The following is a 25,568-nucleotide window of genomic DNA, read 5'->3' as shown; positions in this document are numbered from 1 at the left end:
ATAGCCTAAGGCACTTGACTGCTAACCAGAAGGCTGGTGGTTCAAACCCACCAACCACTCCTCGGAAGGAAGATTGGGCAATCTACTTCTGTAGTGATACCACCTCGGAAACCCAAGGAGGGGTTGCTAGGAGTTGGAATAGACTCAGTGGCAGTGAGTTTGAGCTCTTCTTGAATCAGTTTCAGTAGTTTGTGTCTTCCTAGGAATTTTTCCATTTCATCTAAGTCATCTAATATTTTGAAGTACTCTTTGCTTTCACTCTTGTTCCTTTATAATCCCCTCTCCACAAAAATAGGCAGAGTGATCTTTTAAAAAATACACATCTAATTATGACATACCCCTGTTTATAGGTCTTCTGTAGTTGCCCTCTGCTCTTTAGGTAAAAATCCAGATCCTTAATGCTACATATAAGGCCCAGCCATCTCTGCCCTCTCTCTGGGCTCCTTGCCTCTGCAGAGCTATATTCTCCCCTTGTTCCAGCCACACAGATTTATTTGCATCTCCTGAATGAACCATGTGTCATAGGTATTGTGTGTTCTGCCAAGATTTCATCCTCTAGTGAACTCCCACTTCCTCTTCATGGCCCAGATTTAAATGTCACTTTCTCTGGAAAAACTTTTCTAACTCCATCTCCTTTCTATGTATGTTCCAGGCCCTCTCATTTTCTTGCAGCATACACCACTGTATTTTATTGTTTGCTTACGTATCTGTTACTTCTCAGGGACATCTTTGTTTACATATTGGTCCCTAGCAGAAGCATTTTGACAATCCCCACATCTCTGGACTTGGCAATGTCCCTGCTGTGAATGTAGATCTGAAATGAAATTTCACTCTAGCAAAGCCTATCTTCCCCATCCTACATAGCTTCCTATTGATTCCACTTAATTTCCTCTTCTAAAATTAAGCCCCACACTAAACATTCAAGTATTTTTGGAACACAGATTCTGATAGTCACACACTACTCCCACCCAATATCCTGCATTTGTATGTAAGAATATCAGCTGGCACTTATCAAGCACTTACAGGCACAGTGCTGTCAAAGATGTGCCTGTGGAATGTCATTTAATCCTAACAACAATCCTATGAGGTAGCTATTACTAATCCTCTTTTTCAGAGGAGAAAACCGAAGCTCAGAGAAGTTAAGTGACTTGATCAAGGCCAGGTAGTAAGTGATATAGCAGGGAATTGAACATGGGTCCATGCAATTCCAGAATCTGTGCTCTTAACCACAGTACTATACCATGCTATGCCCAAACTAACCAAACTCACTGCCATCGAGTCAATTCCAACCATAGCAACTCCTTCTGGGTTTCTGAGGCGGTAAACCTTTACAGATGTGGAATGTTCAGTCTTCCTTCTGTGGAGCAGCTGGTGGGTTTGAACCACCAACCTTGTGGTTAGCAGTCAAATGCCTTAGTCACTATGCCACCAGAGCTCCTTATGTCATGTTATACCTCCTCTGATTTCTAAATCACTGAACAAAATGTTACATGAAGGAAGACCAGTCTGGTTTTCTAAGGACCAGTAGGAGAGAAAGCTGAGGACAGCAATAAGAAAGCCAGTGGGGCACACAGCATGGGGTATGTGGGACTAATTTTCAGGACAGGGAGTAATAGCCCAGGAAAAGAGCATCTCTCAGAATACTGTGAGACCCCAAGGAATGCAGACAAAGCCTACTTTGGCTGGCTAAAGTTAGGAAAGGCCTCTACCTCCGCCTTTAGCACCCACAGCCTAGGCAGTAAGGTGGCTATCAAGCCAAGGGAAGCTGCCAAGAATCATATGGAAAAGTGAGAGTTCAAGACAGGCTGAGGCTGGACTACAGCAGTTCCTGGCATGGACTGTGTTTGGACAGAACAAAGAATACTGGGCTGGTGGCTACCTAGAGATAGAGAGAGACATGTTGGTGATGGAGGTTGGAGAGCAAGAAGAGTCCAAGGAGAAAGTGGATTTACAATTATGAAGAGATGGGGTGATGAGTTTATATATTGAAATGGATCTTCCATAACTCCTCCCACTGGGAAAAGCAACCCCAGCAAAGGGCCTGGGTCTGAGTTAGTATAACTAGGGATAGTGTTTCTGTTTCTGGAAAGTCCAATTTTTCCCTCTTTGGTTTAATTTTTTCCCTGGCTTGACCAGCAGTAAAAGATAGACATTGGATGGAGCTTATCAAAGCATTTATTTTTTCTGAAGACAAGGCAGGGAGCAGAGAGTAGCTTAGCAGGGCATGTTAGTGAGGTGCTGGCTTGAATACAGGAGCTAAAGTATGGCTTTGAGTATGAGAAGCAGCAGAATGAGGAGCACATATGTGGAATAGCTGAACTAGAAGGATGGATGTGAAAAGTAGCTGTAAGAGTAGCTGCAGGGGCAGTGGCAGCAACTGCAAAGGATAGGGACCCAACGTGCCCCCACCCCTGGATTGTCTCTTTTCTTCTTTAAGTTAAAAATAAAAATAAAAAAATTCCTTGAGGCCGCTCAAGTGAGAGGCTACAAGGGTCAGAAGTCACAGGTTGGTGAGCAGAGGTTGCTCCGGCCAGCAGAGCTAGGTTCTGGTTGGATGGGTACTCAAGCCTCTTCAGCTGTGGCATCGATGCCCGCATAAGTGAAGTTCTCAAACAGCGACATGTTCACATAGGCCTGGAGATCAGAGCAAGCTTTAGTGGGGCATCTTGGCCCAGTGGTCCTTGGCCTCCAGGTGATGGGGCATTTGAAAAGACACTTGATTAATTCTGGATACTCAAGATGGCCCCATGACCAAGAATGGCCTTTACTAGCCCAGAGTAAGGAGGGCATCAGATTGCAGCTGGTGGGCTCAAATGAGAGGCCCTTGACATAATAGTCAGATGAGAGTTTTTTCATGCATTCATCCAATGAATTGTTTGCTCTTGGTTCGCTCATTTATACAGTTATCTGATCTTAACCTTAATAAATAAGGTTGTTTCATTCCAAAGATTGCTTATTAATTTATATAGCTATTTAACCATTCATTCATCTGAAGAACTTTTTTTCATTTACTCATTCTGACATAGTTTCTTCATTTATATTTGATTATTTATTCATATGGTTATGAAATTCAGTTATTTATTTATTTGTATGATCATTATATCATCCATTCATCCATTCATTCATAAGGCTATTGTATCATTTACTCTTCTGTTCACCCATTTGGTTAGCTGACTGTTAATGCATTCAGCTGTGGCTCTGTAACAGGTGGTGAAGGGAGGGGGTCCCAGGTGAGAGTAGGGTGATGGCCTGAGCACAGGGGGACAGGCAAACTAACTGGGACCTGGGGGAGGTATTTACTGCTGGGGCTAAGCAAGGGCCTTGGAGGGTGTAGTCTCAAATTCAGCCAGAACTGGGATTGCTGTTGGGGCCTAGCCTAGCTGTGGCAGTAGCCCTAGCTAAGGGAGTTTTTGTGGGCAGTGTGGTGGAGACAGGGGACATGGTGGCTACTGCTATTTGGTTCCTATGACAGCATACTCTTATGAGTTTGGTAAGCTCCAGCACCCTCACTCCCAGGCTCCTTACCTTTCTGGCTTCTAGCATGCGGCCTAGCTGCAGTGCAATCTGGGCAAAGGGGGGTCGCTCATATGGACGGTCCCGCCAGCACTGACGCATCAGCTCGTACCTGAGGATGGGGTATTACTGAGATAAGGGGTCAGGGTAATGGGGTGAGGGGCTCACAGGGATCGATGTTGAAGTCATTCATCACAGAGATAGGGCCATGGGGCTATAGGCTGAGGTGACTCACACTTCATCGTCACAGTTGCGAGGCTGCTCCATACGGTAGCCCTGAGGCAGCTTCTCATAGAGCTCAGCACAGGTCATGCCACAATAGGGTGTACCTCCTGCAGGAGGGGGCAAAGCTTTCTCAGTCCAGGCCACAGGTGGGGTGGGGTGGGGGTACACTGTAAAATGGAGTTTGGAGACTCACCAAGACTCACAATCTCCCAGAGAAGGACACCAAATGACCAACTGAAAAAAGGAAGATGCACTTAGTTACCTTCTAGGCCTAGGACCTAGCAGTTTAGTCCTTACCTATTCCATATGTGCAGCCCTTCCCAGGCCCTGCATGTGTCCACTCTGCAAGTATTTGGCCTTGACTAGCTAGCTGTTGTCTCTGCTCCAATGAAGCTCTTTCACGGCCCCTCCCAGGCTCAACATAATTATAGCTAACATTTTTATTGAGCATTTACTATGGGCCAGGCACTGAGCACATAAGTTAACTCATTTAACTCTCATACCAACCCTATGACAAGGGTAATTATTATCCCCATTTTATAGATAGAGGCACTGAGGCATTCAGAGGTTAGCTAGCTTATTCAAGGTCACACAGCTAGTAAATGGAAGAACAGGGATTCAATCCCAGGCAGTCTGGCTCCAAAGCCCTTCTCTTAAGTACCTTGCACAGTATAACAATCGTTATGTAGGTACAGGTCAGAACCAGGTAGAGAGTTCTAGGGAAGGAAGGGATCTAGGGAGTCTTGAGGCAGAAGCAGGAAGTAGGCTTGGGGTATTCAGAAGGGTAGTCAGTGTGGTTGACAGTGAGCAGTGCAGGTCAGGCCAAAGGGCTTGGGGTAAAGAACAGAGCAGCTCCAGCATCAGGGCTGAAGCTGAGGGCTGGCAGCTCAGGTTCAGTCCAAGATGGCTATCTGGGGGTGGAGAGCACAGAGGAGTCTTGGTGGTCATGCTTTGGTTAGGAGATGACCTTGCCCTTCACAGAGGAAGGTGAGAACATTCTTTAAGTGGTCTCTATCCATCTCAGGAATTACCCACCAGCATTCCCAAACCTCTCCTACATATCCCCTGATCTCTTATACAAATACAACCCTAAAGTATCCCTAACTCAATCCTATCTCAAAACATCATTGTTATCTTCCAAGACAAAACTTACTTCCAGCTAGCCCCCTACCTTTCCACTAAGATGCTAGGGACCCCCAAAGTCTACTCAGGAGACACCAAGTCATACCTGTGTCACACCTGGAACACACCCTAAGGATGCCCAAGTAAGGCCTTAAACTACCTGAGACATTTCTGGAATGAGTCTAAGTTATGCCTGTGTATATCCTTGGGGGGCCAAGCCCCTCCACAACTCTTCTCACCCTCATACTCACACATCACTCTTGGTGGTATAGACGCTGTAGTTCAGAGACTCAATGGCCATCCAGCGCACAGGGAGACGCCCCTGGGAGAGAGTGGGTTTGATGGGTTGGGTGGAGAGGAAGGACCTGTTGGGAGGATTATGGGGGTGGGGGACAGAATCAGGCACAGACTTTAAGGGGAGGGTTAAGTGAATCTTACCATTGTCTTCTTCACATAAACCTCTTCCCCCCGAGACAGGCCAAAATCTGCGATCTTGGAAGCCAGATTCTCCCCAACCAGCACATTTCGGGCAGCCAGGTCCCTGTGGATGAACTGTAGGCAAAGTTAGAAGTCAGTGAAGACTGGAAGATGTGAGAGCCCAGGACACCTGGGCCAGCAGTGGGTCTGACCTCAAAGTCAATCTTCATGGATACCATCAATGCCTTTAGCAGTCCCTGACTCTTCTTCCTACCCACCAGGCGTCAATCCTGGATCAGTTGACTCTTGCCTGAGAAAAATCACAGTGGTGGCTGTCATCCCTTCCTTTCCATGACCTGGGCCATGGCTAAGTTCAGGCTGCATCCCTTTTCCTAGGATAATGTTGGGCCTCTCTTGGGTAACCATATTGTACCTTCTTCCTCTCTTTCCATGTTCCCTAGCCCCCTCTCCTTCTTTCCTCCTTCATCCTCAGAGATGTCTCTCCATCAATCCTTCTGCATGGGCCCCTTCTACTCTGCCTTCAAAGATACTCAAACATTACCATCTTAAAATGCTTTCCCTCAGTCTCATGCTCCCCTCCTGCTATTGCCTCTTCTCTCCTTTCAACCAAGCAGGGTGTCCTCAGACTGGGCTCAGACCCACTCCTTGTTTTTTTTTACTCTCCTGGGCAGATCTCACCCACTCCCTCACTAGTAGAGTCACCATCTATCTGTTGGGTGACAATGCCCAGATTTGTGTCTCAAGCTCTGATCTCTCTCCTGAATTCTAAGCCAGCATTACAGCTGCTTACTTAACACTTCCACTAGGATGTTCCTCAGTCCACATCAAATTCAGTCCGTCCTCCAGGCCAGTGTTGGATTACCCAATAAATAAGGTAAACACAAGCTTACTTGTGCTTACTTACTAATCTGTAGTGAACAATTTCACATTTTTTCACCATATCAAAGATTCTACTTCTAGGTATGGCTGGTATCTGTCTCTCCCAACCCCATGGTACCATCCTACAGAATCAAAGCCTCTTTTCAAATTTATATCCTTGACGGGGATGGAGTGCCCAGTAAGGAAGGGAAGCACAGCCTTACTTGTGCTTACTTCCTAATCTGTAGCACACGTAAGCCGGTGCTTACCTTGTTCATTGGGTAATCTGCCCCTGCTCAAGACCTGCCCTTCATCCTGTGCACCCTCCTACCTGCACTTGTCAGGACCGAGTCATGTCCTTCTTCCTCTTCCCCAATCCTCACATCCAATTAGAACTTGCTGATTGTATCTCCTGAAGTCTGTCCAGCAACCTTCTCCTGGACACCTTCCCACCCCCAAAACATAACTCACACACACCTGCTTCTCACTCAAATACTGCATGCCATTGGCAGCATCACTGGCAAAACGCAGCAGCTGCCGGGAACTGAGAGTGGAAGCCGTTCCGTGCTCTCGGGCAAAAGCTGGGTCAGTCTCCAGGACCCGGCTCTTTCGTAGAAAATCTAGCAGGTTCCCATAGGGGGCATATTCAATGGCAATATACAAGTAACCTGGGGAGTAAAGAGGTACCTTGTGACGATTTATATACAGGTAACCTAGACTAAGAGCAGGTATCTAAAGGTAACAGACAGGGAATCTGAAGGATGAAGGGGAATCAATAGGAATGTTCAGGTAACCTGAGGCTCCCAGGAGACTACTGATGTGGCAGAGATGATGGCTGATTATGGGAGTTGAGAGAAGGGTAGGTGATGAATTGGGGAGTTCACCTCGGTTTTCACAGGCTCCCAAGAGGTTGATGATATTGGGGTGATGCCCCAGTTTGCACAGAACTTCCAGTTCCCCCGCAAAGTCACGATGGTCATTTTCAGAGGCATATTCTGTGTAAAGAATCCAATATCACCTTTTCTAGAAATAACTCTGGGGGTAGGGCATGGGCTGGTAAGGGTTAGGGTCACAGGTCATTAATGGAGAGAGCCAGGTAGGGCCTTTGATCTACTGTACAAAGGAGAGGGTCACTTGCACGGGACCTTTCAGCATCTTGATGGCTGCGTTCATCTTGAGCCCATCCTTCTTGATCATGGCTCGGATGACCTGGCCGAAGTTCCCCTCTCCAATGAGGTCCTCAAAGGTGATGTCCTCCCACTCCAGCACTGGGTAACTCAGGGGCTCAGGCTGTGGTTTTGGCCGCCGGGTCAGCGTCAGGGTCCCTGAGCTGAACTGCAGGATGGTTTCCTCGCCCTTCACAAGATGGGACAGGTAGGCAGACAGTTCAGGCAAGAGGCATGGGGGCAGAAAGAGGCAGAGACAGGCATACAGAAAGAGGTTCCAGTGGTTAAATAAAGACAGAGACTCAGAGAGAAGGCATCCTGGTGGTCAGCCTGGGACAGACTCACAGAAAGAGGACACACACTGAGACAGAATCATAGGAGATGGAGGTGGACCGTTGTGTAGAGAGATATCTGAGAGAAATGCAGAGACAACAATCTGGTGATCAGGTGTGTGGGGTCTGGAAGGCAGAACAAGGGCTTGTTGCTAGAAGCCAAGATGTAAGTCAATAGATGAAAGATATTTCTGACAAAACAGAAAGGAACTGGAATGGGCTGTGATGGGGAACAGTGTGCTCCCTATTACTGTATTAATCCCACAGCTAGGCTTTTTGTCACCAGGGAGGCTGTGGGGAGAATTCTAGCCTTGGATAGATTTTGAACACCTACTACATGTTAAGCCTGAGCTGCTGGGAGCCAGTGGATGGTTGCCTTCCCTACCTACTCACTTGGCATCTATTCATAACTCTAAGACCACCCTGAGATCTGCATATAGAAAGACAAGATGGTGGTCTATAACAAAGTGGAATGTCCTTTTCCCTCAACTGAGCAGGAAGTGGGCCATTGTGGCAGAACTGGTATCAGGAAGAAGAAACAGAATAGGATCATGAAAGCTGCCAATATGAGAACTCGAAGAAGGGTCAGAACAGACCTTGTGGTGGGGCTTCCTAAGTGAACTGAAGGCCAGACTGATGGGTGAGTGTTGAGGACATGGGTCACATGGTTTCTCATGAAACATGGACAGCTGAGACACACACCAGAATGCTTGTGCGTGTTCTTGTTTTGATACTATATGTAGGTGCACTCATGTATAGGTTCACATATGAGTATGGAAGTGCACAAGCATAAGGACAGACGAACATTAGGGACATTTGCATAAATACATGTGTATCCACAGGAGTTGCACACACATACTCGTACATAGCACACACATTCACATGCACACATATCCATAAATGGCGCATGTAGCAGGGACATATTGTATTATGTTAAGAGCTGCTTTCCCACCTCCTTTCCTTAACATTCATACTCATTACCCTTCCCCCACTAGAACAGTGACCTCAGAGGCAGGGAGAACATAGCCTGAAACAAAGGAGCCAATTGAATCTCTGGATGGATTTGTTTTAAAGGCATAGCAGAGATAATATGCTTGGACACTAGGCTTTCTATCATAAGAGTCAGCCCTTGAGAGAGAAGAGATTTTTTGTTTTTTAAATGCCAAAGTTTGTCTCTAAATATCAAGAGCTCAGGCCTGGAGAACCATGAGTAGATAAGAGTTAGACCATAAATAACAGTAGTGGGGGAAATCTGAGAGGAGACTGGTGGGAAAGAGATGGGAGCATGTGACAAGATGAGACAATGCCAGGCCTAAGGAGTCAGAGCCCCACCTCCACCCATCCCCAAGTGCTAGCCTGAGTGCTGTAGGGTCATGGACAAAGGACTGAAAACTCAGAAAGGTTTATAGGGAGACTTGTGCTTCTTTCCTCAAGGAGTGATGGCCGAGGCCGCAGGCTCCAGAGTGGTAGAAACAGCTATATGAGAAATTGTGGCAGGGGGTCTGAGGGCCATAGAGCATGTTGTCATCTGTAGGGTACAGGGAAGCACCCAGAATTCTTCCAAAGGAGGCCCTTGGGTTTGCGAGGGTGGAGGTTGGGATGAGCAGCTCACAGCATGAGTGACTGTTAACAGAAGGCCGCAGCATGGCCGAAGACATCAGCCACAGATGTGTGGGGATGCAATTGGCTCTGAAGGCTACGAAAGCCTGCAAGCACAGAGGACAGCATGAATGTCAGGTGCCCCTCCATGATATCAGCATGCGACCTAGACTTGACAACCCCTAGAGAGAAGGAGGTGGGGGAGAATCCTGAATTGGCCTAGTTCAAATCTAGAATTGGCCGTGAAATATGAACATAACAGTTCTTTTGCACTGGGAATATTAAGTATTCACCATCAGCATAAATAAGCTCATGAGATGGGTTCACTTCTCGAGAAATAAAATCTACTTTACCACCTTGTATAGACTCGATGGCACCTAAGAACAATAGCAAGTGTTGTTGAGCATAGTCATATACTCAGAATTCAGACCATAAATGACAACAGTGGGGAAGATTTCAGAGAAAATAGGACCAGGGGGTGGGAAAGAGGGATGGGAGGATGTGAGAAGATGAGGTTATGCCAAATCCTGAGGAGGAGGGAGCACCTACACCCCGCGGCAGGTACAATCACTGACCGATCCTGATTGGTAGGTGAAGGTGCGTCTCCGATGCAGGCAGCTTCTGCGGATGCACACCAGGGCTAAGAGGGCAGCCAGGATGGTGAGGCAGGTGGCAGACACTGAGCCCACCACGGCCAGTATCAGCTGTTGATCTAGGTTCTCTTTAGCTGCCCGGCTTTCCTGGACGGGGCCCTCACTTTGCAGCCCTGGACACAACAGTGGGAGTCCTGGGTCAGGGAACCCAGAGGCCACCATGGATTCTCACAAGGACAGATCAGAGAGCCTTGTGCCAGGATATGGGGAGATCACTTGGGCCACATAAAGGGATGGGCCAGGTATGCCAGGCCTAGGGCCAGTGGATCACTGAGTGACATGATTTTCATGGTACTAGCACAGTAGATCATAGAAGGGAAAGGTCAGAGTCCCTGGGCTTGGATCACTTGAAGGGAGGGACCCGGGATGCCCTAACTCCAAGGCAGAGGAATCCCATGCAGGGAGGGCAACTGCAGAGCCCAGGAATCTCTGTGGGCCCTGCCCTCTCACCATTGCCCAAAGTGGACTCTTCTACCATGTTGCTCCAGTCACCGGGACCCTGGACACTGGCCCGCACACGGAAGTGGTAGCACGTACTGGCGTTGAGACCACGGACGATGGTGCTTGTCTCCTCGGGTCTGTCCACATCCATCCACAGTGGGTCTCCTGAGCCCCCAGCCATTTGTACCTCCACAATGTACTTGGATATAGGCCCAGATGGACCCTCTGGGCGCTGCCACATCAGCTGGATCTCAGAATCTGAGAGGGCCTGGGCATGGAGGTTTCGAGGGGCTGGAGGACCTAGGGAGACAGGGGTGGGAAGGCAAGACAAGCCTATGTAGCTATGGGGTCAGATAGATACACTCTAGTTGTGTCCCCTGTTCTGTGTGCTCCAAAATGGGAGCCCCCTCCCACAACCTCCTTCTTCTCTCCTGGGCTGAATTCTTTTTCATCCTCACGGCCACTTTACCCCTGAGCTTCTGCTTCCCTTGTTCCTGTATTCTCCAGTGTCCTAGGTTCTTCCCACGTTGCCCCTATGCCTGGTATGCCCTATGTTCCATGTGCTTCTGGTGACCTATGTTCTTCTGGTATCTTATATCCTTTCAGTGTACTGTGTCCTGTATCCTCCCTATGTCCCATGTGCTCCCATAATGTCCTATAGTTCTCCCCATGTCCCTCCAGTCTTCCCATAACCTCCCCATGTCCTCTTGAATCTCATGTGTTCACTGTGTTCTATGTCCTCCCATGTCCTCCCCTTATCCTGAACCCACCACCCCCTTTCCCTAGGCATACCAGTGGGGGGCAAAAGCACACGTGCTGGGGGCGAGGCAGGGCCCAGGAGTGTGCAGTGGTAGAGCCGCACATCCAGCTGGTAGTGGGTACCAGGCGTGAGTCCAGCCAGGAGGGCAGTGCGGGCCTGGGGGGATGAGACGTTCTCCCGCCGCTCCAGCCCCCGTGCCCCATCCCACAGGCGCAACAGGAAACCATCACCCACCAGTGGCCCAGGCACTGAGGGTAAGGACCAACTCACTCGCAGACGGTCTGGGCCCTCTACATGCCAGCCTTCCAGCCATGGCTGTACCGAGGGCTCTAGGGCCAGAGGTCAGGGGTCAGAACCGTCCAATCAGTCCTTGGGGCTGGACAGGACAGTAACACCAATAGATAGGGTGGGACAACCTCCAGTGGGAAAGGCAGGGGCCCCTGGAGTGGACAAGTCATGATAACTGCTCAGTGGATAGGATAGTGACCCCTGGGAGTACAGGAAGGGATGACTCTTGGCCTCTCACCAGGACAGTCTGTGGTCATGAGGGTGGGAGGCCCCCAGGCCCCCTCCCCCCCTTCCCCTGGCCGGCTCAGTTGCACACGGACACTGTATCCTGTCTTCGGCCTCAGGTTCATTAACGTCACATTGTCACTGGGATCCACTGGGGATGGAGTGCATAGCTCACATCATTCAGTCCCAACCTCTTCCAGAAACCTCTATTCTCCATTCAGGCCCTTCTGTTTTCCCCCTCCCTTTCCATTCTCACCTCATCTTATTACTCAACACTGCTGCCCTGCCTCAGCCCCCTGTTTCCAGCTTTCTCCCCACTCACCAACAATGGCAGACCAGGCCATGGTGCTGTGCTGGGGCCGGTAGTGCAGGCGAACAGAGGAGATGGGCCCATCCCCAGAGAATGAGACCAGAGGGGAGACCACAAGCTGGCGGCTCTGCTTGGCCAGGAGCCGAGGTGCAGTCAGGGGCACTGGGGGCACTGCCAGGAGACTTGGAGTAAGGCATGGCCCACACACTTTGCCCAGTCCTCAGAAAAATGAGAGGACTCTGAGCTTTGGGCATCAAGAGAACCCAGCCCTCTGTGTCTGTGTTTGGATCAGGGCCATTTGGACTGGGAGAGACCAAGATCAACAGATGACCAGAGTTGCCAGAGCCCAGAGAGGACAGAGTTTTGCCCTCTGGGCAGCTTGGGGAACAAGGATTCAGCACTGAGGACATGAAGGTATCCCAAAAGATGTTAAGTGGTGAGGGAGTGACATGGTCATCCTGTTCTTCGCCCCTATCCCATCATTCACCATTCTCTTAATTTAAAAAGCCAATGATGAGGTGATAAGCACTGCTTTATCCCTGATGGGAGCTCTGGTAGCATAGTGTCTAAGGCATTTGACTGCTAACCAGAAGACTGGCAGTTCAAACCCACCAGCCACTCCTCAGAAGGAAGATTGGGCAATCTACTTTCGTAGTGATATGGCCTGGGAAACCCAAGGAAGGATTGCTGTGAGTTGGATCCCACTTAACGGCAGTGAGTTTGGTTTTGGTTTGGTCTATCCCTGATACTTTATATGCATAGTCTCTAATTCTCACAACCAGGTTTTAGATGAGCTCATTACTCCTGTGTTGTGAATGAAGACAGTGGGACTCAGGGACGTTGAATAACTTGCCTAAGGAATCACAGCTAGGAGAGACTGGCTAGAGTATGAACTAGGTCTATCTGACCAGGCCCTAAACAGTTTTTGTGTTCTTGCCATGCTTCCCTACTCCGTGGTCACTAACCCTATTCTAGCCTCAGCTTTTCTCTCCAGATTATTGTATTAATGCCTAAACTTGTTCCCTTACCTCTTCTAAACCTCTACCAGACTGATCTTCTAAGAAGAATGGATAGATGGAGGGAGGGAGGGAGGAATGAAAAAGAGAGAGGGAGGGAATGTGGGTCAAGGGCGGTGCAGGACTGAGTTGAGGGGCTGCTGTCAGGCAGAAACAAGCATGTCCTGAGGAGGTGCTGATTTGGAGGGAGATAAAGGTCCAGGTTGGATCTTGAGGAGCCTCCAGTATCTACGGCTCATGTAGGGGGGTTAGATGTCCAGGAGATGGCTGGATATAAAGTGGGCCCCTGCATCATACACCAGTTAACGTCCACACTGACTTTAGAAGTAGATCTCCACAGAAGATGTGCCCACTTCACAGAGGTCCCCTACACAGGCCTGGAGCTTAGGAGAGGGTCCAGACTGTAGATCAGACCTGGGAGTTGTCAGGGAATGGGTGAAATCTTGGGACTGAATAGCATCTTAAATAATGATTATCAATATTTACTGAGTACTTATCCTGTATCAGGCACTATGCTAAATGTTTAAATGAATCATCTAATTTAATCTTCATCTCAACCCTTTCAAGAGGATGCTAGTATAACCCCCATTTTACAGTGAGAGAGACAAGCTAATAGAGTTAAGTAATTTGCTAGGAATTCAGAGCTAGGAATTTGTAGAGTGCAGATCTGAACCTCGGCTGTCTGAGTCCAAAGCCTGGGGAGAATGAAGAGAGAAAGACTAAAGATGGAGCCCTGGGGTCACAGTAATATTTCCTGGTCGTGGTGAGAGAGATGGTGGTGGGAGCAAGTGGGAAAGCCGAGCGTGATAGTGAGAAAGGCAAAGAAGGTAAGTGAGGGCCTGCTTATATGCAGGATCAAGGGTCAGGAGCTGAAGGAGTGAAAGTGTGATCGGGGTATGAACGACCAGGACGTATAGTACAGGAGAAATGATGAGAACCTTGACCAAGGGGGAGGGTCAGCTGACTGCTCTGCTCTGAGCAATCCTTACAGTGGGCAGTTCCCTCCTTAGTCATCTAGGAGACTCCCACACATTCTTTAGGCTCCTGTCAAAGCTCAACCACCCCTAGGAAGTCTTCCCTAACCTCTTCAGGCCCAGCAACTCACATTCTGAGCTCTATAGTCCATGTGCCTTCCTGTCTTAGCAGCACATGTCCATATGGTATGACTCGGGCAAGGGGCAATAGCATCTCAGAGGCAGAGCTAAAACCCACTGTGCAGGAAGGGTGTGAAGAGGGGAAGCATGAAGAGGCAAGAGGCAGGGCAGGGCTGGAAGGTATCTATCCCATGTCGGGGGCTTTAGGATGTCCTTTCCGGATGGGATTGAGCTGTGCTCCAGCCTGACATAGCCCAGCCCAGACCTCTGAGTGGTCACAGCCCTCTTTTTTGCCTTTTTTGCCTGGACTGTGACCTCAGATGCCCTTGCCCTTCCTGTTGTGACCCCAGTTTGAGCAGCATCAGATGGCACCCACTCTGCACACTGTCCATCTCTTGTGGCCCCAGGACATCACTGACCTTTGACATTGACCCTGAAGCGCCGGCTGTCTTGGCCACCAGATGTGGATACGCGGCACTCCCAGAGCCCAGTGTCCCCAAGAGTCAAACGGGGCACTTCAAACTCAGCTGTGGTCCTATCTGGCTCCACAATGGCCTTGGTGGACTAAGAGAGACATGGAAAAGGAGACACACCACAGAGAATGTGCATCCATGTGACAGATACATATGTATCTGTCTGAACTGCCAATGGGGCCTAGTGGCAGCTCCTCAACAACCAGCCTGACCCCATTTAAGTCAGGGTCAGGACAGTAGTTAGAAGGCTCCAAGGGGTTCGGGCTCTGAGAGATTCACTGTGAAGCTGGTAGGATGGGGTTTCTGAGGGTTAAGGATCATTGGGGCTGACCAGGAGCACTGTGCCATCTGGCTTGCGTAGCTCCATGCTGCCCCGCACTGGGAAGGGGTTCCCTGCAGCTGCACAGTTGATCCGAGGCATTGTCCCTAGATTGAACTCCAGTTCCGAGGTCACGTCAAGGATCTGGGGGATCCGGTCTGTGGAGAGAGAGGACACTCATTCTGGAATTCCCTCAGAGGCAGGTATGTGACCACCAGAGTGCCACTCATCCTGCATTCTACATCTTAGTGGAGGCACCACCATCTGTTGAGTCACTCAAGCCTAAAAACCAGCAAAGTCCTATATGACTCTTCTGGTGCCCTCATGGGCCACTTCTGAGCAGACGTAGAGTCTACCTTCTCAATATCCCTACTTTCTATTATCCTTTAATACCTGTAATCAGGACCTTCACCATCTTCACAGCCAAAACACTAATTAAGACTTTATTTGCTTCTGATCCCCCATTACAGACTCCTCGGGGGTCCCACTTCCATACTCCATCCAGTAACTACAGGATTTTTCTAAACCCCAAATCTGACCACCTTATATCCCTTCAACTATTTCATCGACCCCATAATATTAAGTGCAAAGCTTTGTCTGGCATTTAAAGCCTCCATGACATGACCTCTTCTGACCATTCCCTCCCTTCCACCTCACTCCACTGTCCTGGTGCCCTTACTTGTGTTCTTTTTTTCCAGCCATTTGCCCTTGTCCTTATTCATTTCTCATCTCAGACCTCATCTCCTCCCAGAAACCTGCCCTCACCATCTGGGCTGCTGCCCATCACTATACTGATGGCTGAGTATTAAGAACTCCTACCAAATTATAAGCCACTCCTCGGAAGGAAGGTTGGGCAATCCTACGTCCGTAGTGACACTGCCTCGAAAACCCAAGGAGGGGTCGCTATGAGTCAGGGCTGACTCGACGCCAAATAACAACAACAACAACCAAATTATGAGCTCCTTGAGGCAGGTCTTTGGCCATTAACGGGGAGAGGGGGACAATCTTTTCTAAGCCAGGGAGATGTGTTTGGTGAAGGCTGACATATCTTGAAGGATCTCAAAGACCCTGTGCTCATACCTGACTTCTCACAATGCACTCCATGCCACCCAGAGGGGCAGACACAGCCACTGAACCGGTCACAAGTGCCACCATTCTGACACTGGCACTGGAGGTGGCAGTCAGCTCCAAAATGACCAGGAGTGCAGGCTGGGAACAGAGGAGGTGTGATTAGAGAGACACAGGTCAAGGCAATGAGGTCATGGGCTAGAAACAGATGTGACATGGTTAATGACAGGCTGGGTGTAAAAGAGGCACTGGTGAGGTGAGCAAGAGATTTTAGAGGGTTTGGTATACAAGTCAGGGTCAGGGTGAAGGGTCTGGGTCAAACTTGCAGCTGGCTGTCTTGGTCAGGGAACATGGTGGGGTGGGTTAGTCCATACCATCCTGGCACTGGCTTCCTCTCCAGCCAGATCCACAAGAACAGCCATAGGGGTCCGGGAGGCAGAAGGTAAGGCCTCGGCAACCAGATGTGCCTGGGCACTGCTCCTGGCAGCTCTGCCCAAAACGGCCCTCTCTGCAGGCTAGAAAGAGGGCATGTGGATGTGTGACCCCTGCTGGGCCCAAGACCCAGACCTACCTGGCACAATCACCTTCCAGGCCCCATCACTACAGTTCTAATGTTTTTCCCCAATTAGGTATCCTTTCCTTACCCTGTTCACAGCGGGTACCAGTGAATCCAGGGGGGCATACACACTCGCCGTCCTGGTCATGGCAGACACCTCCATGCAGGCAGCCTGGGCATTCTTTGGCACAGCCTGGCCCCCAGCGCCCAGCCCCACAGCCTGGAGGAAAATGTCTTCAGCAGCTGACCCTCACTCATTTTACCACTGCTGCTGAGGACTAGGGTAATGCTGGAGACTCAAGGGACCCAAAAGAAGTACCTATAGGGTTCCCAGCATCCCACACCACCCACAACCTCTGCCCTCTGCCCCTGACCCCGCACGATGAGCCGAAAGAAGGCGCTGCCCAGGGGGCTGGCTTCCAGGTAGGTGGCACTGTAGATGCCGCTTGATGGTGGCTGCACATTTGGGAGCTGCAGCAGGAACCGCCCATCCTGGGCCTCATGCCAGTCCAGGGTATAGAAGTAGGATCCTGGGGGATATGAACAGGTCAGGAGCTTCAGTACCACATGAGAACTGGTGTCACTTCTCTCTGCCCAGATCACTAGACCTTGGGGAAGACACCACCAAGTGCCTAGTACCCAAGCCATAAAACTGGGAAACATCTTCCCTCTCTACTAACCACTCTGAAATAAGTCCTGTCCATTCTACTTCTTCCTCATCTCCCAAACTGGTCCATTCCTCTCCATACTTGCTATGACCACCCTGATTCAGGTCTCCAATAGCCTCCTTAGTCTCCCTGACTTCAGTCTTCTCCTTGTCCATCATCCTCCATTCAACAGCCAGTGTGAGTTTTGTAGAACAGATTGGTCTGTGACTCTTCCTTAAACTCTTCAAAAGTTCTCTATTGTCCTCAGCAATGCCCTCAAATTCCTTAGCACATTAGTTTTACCAATGCAGCCACTGCTTAACCCTCCACATCCTGTCTGGCTCCCAAACAAAAAAACAAATGAAACTCAATGCCATCAAGTCAATTCTGACTCATAGTGACCCTCACTGGGTTTCCAAGGTTATAAATCTTTATGGAAGTGGACTGCCTCATCTTTCTTCCACAGAGCAGCTGGTGGGTTTGAACCACCGACCTTCTGGTTAGCAGTTGAATGCCTTAATCACTACATCACCAGAACCTGGCTCCCAACATTATAGTAATCCAAAATTGCTTATTACTTTCCTAGCAGTACCAGGCCTTTGCTCTTGTTGATCTCTCCTCCTGGAATGCTCTCCCCTCCTTTGGCCAATACCCACTCCTCTTTCTAGTCACAGTTCAGGAGTCATCTACTCTGGGAAGTCTTCCCTTGCTCTCCAGGATAGGCATACCTCAATATTAGAAGAACATTCAATCCTTGCCCCACCTTCTTGCCTCTTTGCTCAGAAGTGAACAGAGATTCTAAGGAGCTCAGGTCTGCCTGACATTTTCCACATCTGGTCAATTCAGGGGGCTTAGAGCTCAGCAAAGGAGCTCTGGTAGCATAGTGGCTAAGACACTTGCCTGCTAACCAGACAGCTGGTGGTTCAAACCCACCAGCCACTCCTCGGAAGGAAGGTTGGGCAATCCTACTTCCATAGTGATACTGCCTCGGAAACCCAAGGAGGGGTCGCTATGAGTCGGGGCCGACTCGACGGCACATAACAACAACAACAACAGAGCTCAGCAAGAGGTTCTGGTGGTGCAGTAGTTAAAACATTCAGCTGCCCAGCAAAAGGTTGGAGGTTCGAATCCACCAGCCACTCCACAGGGAAAGATGAGGCAGTCTGCTTCCATAAAGATTTACAGCCTTGGAAACCCTATGGCACAGTTCTGCTCTGTTCTATAGGGTTGCTATGAGTTGGAATTGATTCCATGGCAGTGGCTTTTTAGAGCTCAGGAGGCAAACCCCTTAGGCCTAAGGGAAGAGCCCTCCTTCCTCAGGAGATGCAAAAGTCAGCCAAGGGACTGGAACTGAGGACCGAGGCAGAAATTTTCAGGCTGTGGAGTGGCCAGAGTGCATGATGGGGCCAGGGTGGAGGGCAGGCCTTGGGCTGAGATCCTACAGATTTTCAGAGACCCCAGCATTCATCTATGTTGGGCTTCATAAATCTGGGCTAGACGGATCTCTGAGAGATCTAGAATTTCCTCTGCCTGTGTTGGGTACTTCGTTATCAAGTTTCTTCTTTTCTGTGGGGTCCTCTGCTCCCTACTGGGTGGGCTATGTAACCAAAACCAAAGGGTCAAACCTTTTGCTGTCAAGTTGACTCTGACTTATAGCAATCCTATGTGTTACAGAGTAGAACTGCTCCATAGGGTTTTCTTGGCTGTAATGTTTATGGAAAGGAGCTCTGGTGGCACAACAGTTAAGTGCTCAGCTACTAACCAAAAGGTTGGAAGTTCAAACCTACCCAGTAGCTCTGCAGGAGAAAGACCCCGGTGGTATGTTTCTGTAAAGATTACCACCAGGAAAACCCTAGGGAGCAATTCTACTCTGCCACATGGAATTGCTATGAGTCAGAATTGACTTGATGGCACTCAACAACAACAATCTTTATGGAAGCAGATTGCCAGGCCTTTTTTCCATGGTGCTGCAGGGTGGATTTGAACCAACATTTAGGTTAGTTGAGTGCAAACAATCTGAACCACGCAAGGACCTTGGGCTATGTGACAGCTCTTGCTAACTTCCAGAGGGAGAGTCAAAGATGAGGTTGTAATATGGTGCTTACGGGGACAACAGGAAAGAGGGAGCTGAAGACTAGACTCCTGGTCCTTTGGGTACAGTAGGAGGGCAGCTCAGAAGGAGAGATGAGGTGGATATAGGTATGTCCCATGGGACCTGGCCCAGGACAGAAGAGGGGCCCTGGAGGTGACAGAAGGGTGACAGGTGTATTGGCATGAAAGATGTATTAGGGACCAAAGCTGGGGATTCTGAGGGTGATGGAGGTGTCAGAGTGTCAAACCTGATGGGTTTACCTGACCAACCAGTTCAGATGGCCCCTCACCGTTGCTCTTCCAGATCACATCTGTCTGCTTCTCTTTGTGCACAAGTGCAGAAAGTACAGCTGTGTCACCTTTGTTCACTGTGTGTGTAACCCTGTCTGGGAGCAGGTGGGCTGTGGGGTGGAAGGTGGGGCCAGGGGTCAGTGGCAGTCCCCTGTTACCCTCCCTCCTTACTCTCACAGGACAGACTCACCTCTGGGGTTGTTGTGCACGTAGACAACGCGCGTGCGCCGCGCCTGGCCACCGCCCACGCAGGAGAAGACACCTACGAGGTCCGAGGGCTGCGAGAAGCCACGCAGCGTGACCTGGTACGAGCCATTGCGGGCAGCCTGCAGGGGCTTCCGGGGCGGGAAGGTACGCACAATGCGGTCGTCTTTCTCCAGCAGCAGGGGCGGGTCCCAGGCGTCTGAGCCCCTTCCCGCCCCTGCCTCCCCCGACACGCAGGTCAGGAAGAAACGCTGAGGGTCCGTGAGACGCAGGTCAGCCAGCAGCGTGAGGTCCACAGCCGCGCCTGGGGCCAGGACACCAGTGACTCCATCATAGTTCTTACCCACCCACTGGCACCAGGAGCCCCTAATCCCAATCCTCACATCTTAATGCTCCATGGTTACCTCTGACAGGGTCCTTAGCATTCACTACTGTTCCTTTCTCTCCCACTTCCCTCACATCCCCACAGACACTTCACTTCATTTTCACACCCCTCCCTTCCTGTACCTTTCCTCTTACTTGTGCACTGGCCCCTTTCCCTCAAGTCTCTTCATCTTTGAAGAACAAAAACAAAAACACTTCTCTGAATTTATCTCCTCCCTTCTCTGGCTAGATGGCTTCCCTTTTCAGTCAAGCGTTGGGAAAGAATGATCTATATTCCCTGTCTCCGTTTCCTCACTTTTTGTTCCCTATCAGGCCCCTTTCCTGACTTGCCTTTAAATACTGCTCTGCAAGTGCTGCCAATGTATCCTCTCCTCCGCGCTACCCCTCCCCCATGAAGGTGCAGACTGGGAAAGCCATCATAGAAGTGTTCCTGTAACTACAAGAATCAAAAAATGCTTGGTGTAAAGAGTCTAGTTCTGTAGGCCAGGGGTTGTGGAGCAGAAACAAAGCTAGCTCTAGGCCAGGCCCTGTGCTGAGCAATGCCTGGAACACAGCCAGGAGATGGTCTTGGTCTTTGCCTTCCAAAGATCTTACTGCCTAGTTGGGGAGACAGACATGAACATGCTGCGAGATGTAGGGTGCCATGTGCATGTGTGGGAGCACAGAGACAGGGCACCTAGCCAGCCTGGGAGGTAGGGGGATTGAGAGATGCTCTCTGGGAGATAAAGCTTGAGCAGGACATATTAGGTGAGGAGAATGGTGAAGGGGGGCTGGGGAAAGGGCATTCCATGCAGAGGAAATAGCCTGGGTAAAGATATGGAAAGATACACATGTGCAGGGGCGTGTCCCAGTTTGGTGTGGCTGGAGCACAAAATGTGAGGTAGAAGATGGGAAGACACCAAGAGGAGCTGGAGCTGGGCCAACAGCAGAGGGCCCTGTGAGTCTGCTTCAGTGCTGTGAGGCCATAGTCTCCTGAGCCCCTCCTCCATCCCTGCCCTTTTACTCTCAAGCAGTGAATTCATTTAAATGTCATTTAGCTCATCAATTAATAGCTTTAAAAAACTACCATGAGTAAATGAAGCTGGCATTTACTGACTGCCTACTGTGTGCCAAGCATCTGTTTTTAGTTTGATCCTCACAACTACCATGTGAAGGTGATAGTCTTTCTCCATTCACAGAGGAGGTAATAATATGTATTGTTCTACGGGCTTCCTTGGGCAAGCTTATTTACTTCCTTGGCTTTAACTATCATCTCTGTGTCAATACCATGGGATGACATTTCAGCCTCAGGCCTGAGTTTCTATTCTCTCTCCCTCAAAACCTGTTCCTCTCCTTTGGTCCCTGACTCAGCAATGCCACCCATTCCCCAGCCAACCAAGAAACAAACTTCAGAGTCATCCTATACTCCCCTCCCACTATCATATAATTTTATCATCCCATCTCTTCTTGGAGGTGGGTGTAATTATCTCTGTTTTATAGCTGGGAACTAAAGTGCAGAGAAATTAATCAACTTGCCCAAGGCCATACAATTAGTAACGGGCTCTGCCCATTGTCTGATGCTATAAAGTCCTCACTGTGAGAATTTTGCCAGGTTGCTCCCAACCAGTTGCAAAATTCTGCAAATTCTATTTACTTAAAGTTTTTTTTTTTTTCACTTCATCCCCATCTTCTAAGCCCATTTTTGCTCAGCCCTTATCCTTATTCACCATCCCAAAAGCCAAACCCCTCTTTCCTCAACTCTTCCTCTGTACTAGGAGCCAAAATGATCCTTGTAAGAGTTAAATATGACCCTGTGACTCTCTTACCAACAACCTCCCATGGCTCCTCATTGCCTTCAGGATAATGTACACACTCCTGAGCCCCTTGCTGTTCCTAATTTGCCCCATCGGCTGTTTTCCTTGCAGGAACTTTCTCTCCCATGCACTTCCATGCCTCTGAGACTTGAATTTATTGTCCCATCTGCCTGGAATGAAGACCATCCCTCTTGGGGAAGTCTTTCTGACTCACTTTTTGTCTACCTCAGGCAAAATAAGCTGACTCCTCAGTATTCCTCTAGAGCTCGTGTCCATCTCTCTTTAACCCTTACTTCATCTAAAGCCCCCTCCTAGACTGTGAACCACTCAAAGGCAACCTCTGTGTTTTATTCTTCTTTGGAACGAGCTACCACGTATTCAGAAACCCTTACCAAGCTCCAGGCACAATGCTACATGCTCTGTTTACTTTGTCTCTCATTTAAACCCCATAACAACCATAGGTGTTGGCATCATTTAATCTCATTGTGCAGATCTGGAGGCTGCTTGCCTTTCATCTAATGGTCTAAACTCAAGCTCATTGATGTTATGAGTCTGATTTGACTCATAGCAACCCCTCCTTGGGTTTCTGAGGTGGTATCACTATTGAAGTAGATTGCCCTGTCTTCCTTCCAAGGAGTGGCTGGTGAACTTGAACCACCAGCCTTCTGGTTAGCAGTCAAATGCCTTAGGCACTATGCTACCAGAGCTCTAGCAGTTAGTGTAGCCCCTGGCACATTGTAGGTGCTTGATAAATATTTGTTGAATGAATGATTGAATAATTCCAACACACTAACCCTATGAAGACCCACTGAAATTTCATGGGGCCCATAGGCCCTGCTGCTCCCCACTGATCCTGTGATTTTTAGCGCTCGCCTGGGTTTTCCTGACTCTGATCTCACTTTCTAGTTGATCAGGGTGTAGATGAAAGTGATAGCAGTGATGATGGGGTTTCCTGGGGGAGAATCAGGGCCTTGGAGGGAGGGTCAGAAGAGACTTACCAACACGAGAAGCCAGGAAGAGGATGGGGAGCAGTAGAGGTGGCCCCCACTGGACCATACTCCGGAGGCTGACCCAGTCCAGCCAGAGCAGGCTGGACCAACAGAGAGTTCCTATGAATCTGGCTGCTCAACCCGTGCTGACCAGTGTGTGTTGGTGCTAGGGAGGAAAAGGAAATGAGATGGCTTAAGTGGGAGGGATGGTAAGGGAGAAGGGTGGGGAGGGTTTATCCTGCTTCTGAGCCTCCAGGCCTCCACCCTGCCCTCCCCAATTCCAGCCCCTATAAGGCTGGGGGTAGGTGTGGCCTGGAAGGCCTTAGCATGGGGGCTTTTGAAATATGTGTGTGAGTGGGGGGGAGTTGTGATAAGGACAAACGCAAGGACTATTGGATTGATTTTCCCTAACCTCTTCTCCTCCCCTCAATCCTTAATCTCCCTGCCACACAGGAGGCTGGAAGCAGGAAAAGGAGGAAGCCAGTGGCTTCCGCCTATTGAGGAGGGTAGTTGGGGGAGGATACTGTTCTCAGATCTCTCCTCCCCCATCCCAGCATATACACACAATACAGCCCACATGACTCCTCATGTATTTGTACCAGGACACAGTCAATTACACAGGCTACCTGGATAGTAGCTCATATACATATTACAAGTATCTTTGTGGTCCTGAGAATGTACATATTCAAGGGAACACAGAGCCTTGGAATCTACCTTGTATAAATAACTCCTTCATTTCACAGAAGAGAAAACTAAAGCCTGCAGTACTTGAGGCTGGGCAGGGACTTGAACACATTTCTGACACAGTCTTCATTTTCTCTGTGCCAGGGGTCCCTCCTGTAGGGCACACACTAAGTAGACCCTGGGGAACAGAAAGGAAGTGAGTCTCTTGCACTTGTGGTCCTTAGCAGACACCTGCCCAGAGAGACAGACTCCATTTTGAGGGCTGACAAAAACCTGAGAGCAGTCCTAGTCCCTTAGCATAGCCCTCAAAGCCCCCAGGATCTTGTATCTGCTATGCTCCCCAGAACTCATACCTCACTGGCCGGAACCCACTGCTCTACCTCATCACCACTGGAAGTTCCCAGAACAGAACATGAACTGTAGGTATGGAATGCCTGTCAGGGGTCTATCCTTCCAGGGAGTAGAAGGAGGAGTCTAAGAGCTGTCAGATGATCAGAGCTGGCCAGTGAATTCGATTGCTTCTGTGGCCTGGAATGGAGTGGTTTGGATGGGAAGATCTGGTGTCATCTTTGGTGATGTGAGCCTGGAAGTCCAAATCCTCCTTCTGCAGGTTGGACATCTTCCCAGTCTACTGGCAAAGACTGGATTCTTCTCTGGATCCATCAGGATCAAATTTACTTTCTTGGGAAAACTGGATCTCTGCATCTTGGTTGAGGTGGTTTAGGCCTGGAGCTTTTCTTAAAGTCCCTGAGAAGTCCGAGGAGAGGCGTTGATTCCTGGAGCAGCATGAAAAAGGATCAGGGAAGACTCCTCCTACCCTACTATACTCTACAGTTCCTTCCCTCCATTTCTAGGCTTCGGGCTGGGAAGAGCTTTCTAGACAAGGCTAGGAGTAGGGATGGGGCTGGGGAATGACTGATGTTTAAACTTCAGCTTATCTTGATGGCAAGATCTTTGAATTTGGGGTGAGAAAGGTGTTAGGGCAGTTTGTCTGGCAGGATTGTAGGCAGGACACACTTTTCTGGAACTTTACTCTTTGTTCTGGGAAAATCTGATGGGGCCCAAAGTCATTTTATAAATTATGAAGAGCAGCACTTAGGTGATATCTGTTCTTGAAAATGGCACAGACATTGGCACAGGTGTTTGCTCTGAAAGGAGAACTTTGAGATCCTATGACATTAAGGCAAAGACTCTGGGTCCATCTGCCTACCCCACTATCAACTGGGAAACAAAACTCAGTAATAATTATCTGTAGATAAGTAAAATGTGAATGTTGCAGAGTTTGTTCATAAGAATTTGTATTTGATACCAAAACCGGGCAAAGACATCACTCAAAAGGAAAACTATCGACCAATATCCCTCATGAATATAGATGCAAAAATCTTCAACAAAATCCTAGCCAATAGACTGCAACAACACATCAAGAAAATCATTCATCATGACAAGTGGGGTTAATATCAGGTATGCAGGGATGATTCAACATTAGAAAAACAATCAACATCACCCACCACGTAAATAAAACAAAGGAGAAGAACCACATGATAATAACAATTGATGCAGAAAAGGCATTTGATAAAATCCAACACCCATTCCTGATAAAAAACTCTCAGCAAAATAAGAATAGAAGGGACATTCTTCAGCATAATAAAGGGTATCTATGCAAAACCAACAGCCTACATTATTCTCAATGGAGAGAGACTGAAACCATTCCTCTTGAGAACAGGAACTAGACAAGGATGCCCGCTATCACCACTTCCATTCAACATTGTACTGGAAGTGCTAGCCAGGGCCATAAGGCAAGAAAGGGAAATCAAAGGCATCCAAATTGGCAAGGAAGAAGTCAAACTATTCCTATTTGCTGATGATATGATCCTCTACATAGAAAACCCAAGAGACTCAGTCAAAAACCTACGGGAACTAATTGAGAGATTTAGCATCGTGGCAGGATATAAGATCAACATCCAAAAATCAGTTGGATTCCTCTACAGCAGCAAAGAGATTGCTGAAAAAGAAATAAGGAAATCAATAC

At 48.9% G+C, this 25,568-nt stretch overlaps 1 protein-coding gene across 1 annotated transcript; it reads right to left on the bottom strand.

Moving 5' to 3' along the window:
- Positions 1-2,562: 2,562 nt before the first annotated feature.
- TIE1 (tyrosine kinase with immunoglobulin like and EGF like domains 1) lies at positions 2,563-22,922 on the bottom strand. Its single transcript, XM_007953034.2, has 23 exons — positions 22,865-22,922; positions 19,676-19,993; positions 19,485-19,595; positions 16,831-16,986; positions 16,545-16,676; positions 16,275-16,415; positions 15,913-16,041; positions 14,845-14,990; positions 14,460-14,604; positions 11,943-12,101; positions 11,634-11,771; positions 11,140-11,436; positions 10,357-10,647; positions 9,829-10,019; positions 7,302-7,512; positions 7,041-7,151; positions 6,634-6,824; positions 5,299-5,412; positions 5,112-5,182; positions 3,932-3,972; positions 3,749-3,845; positions 3,526-3,625; positions 2,563-2,634 (listed from the first exon to the last, which is right to left on the bottom strand). Exons 1-23 carry the CDS (start codon positions 22,920-22,922, stop codon positions 2,563-2,565), a joined length of 3,420 nt encoding a protein of 1,139 aa, XP_007951225.1.
- Positions 22,923-25,568: the final 2,646 nt, after the last annotated feature.

This window comes from Orycteropus afer, unplaced genomic scaffold (assembly GCF_000298275.1).
Source record: "Orycteropus afer afer isolate SDZICR_OR568_19922 unplaced genomic scaffold, OryAfe1.0 scaffold00370, whole genome shotgun sequence".
NCBI classification, from domain to species: Eukaryota; Metazoa; Chordata; class Mammalia; order Tubulidentata; family Orycteropodidae; genus Orycteropus; species Orycteropus afer.
This window is presented reverse-complemented; position numbering and strand designations above follow the sequence as displayed.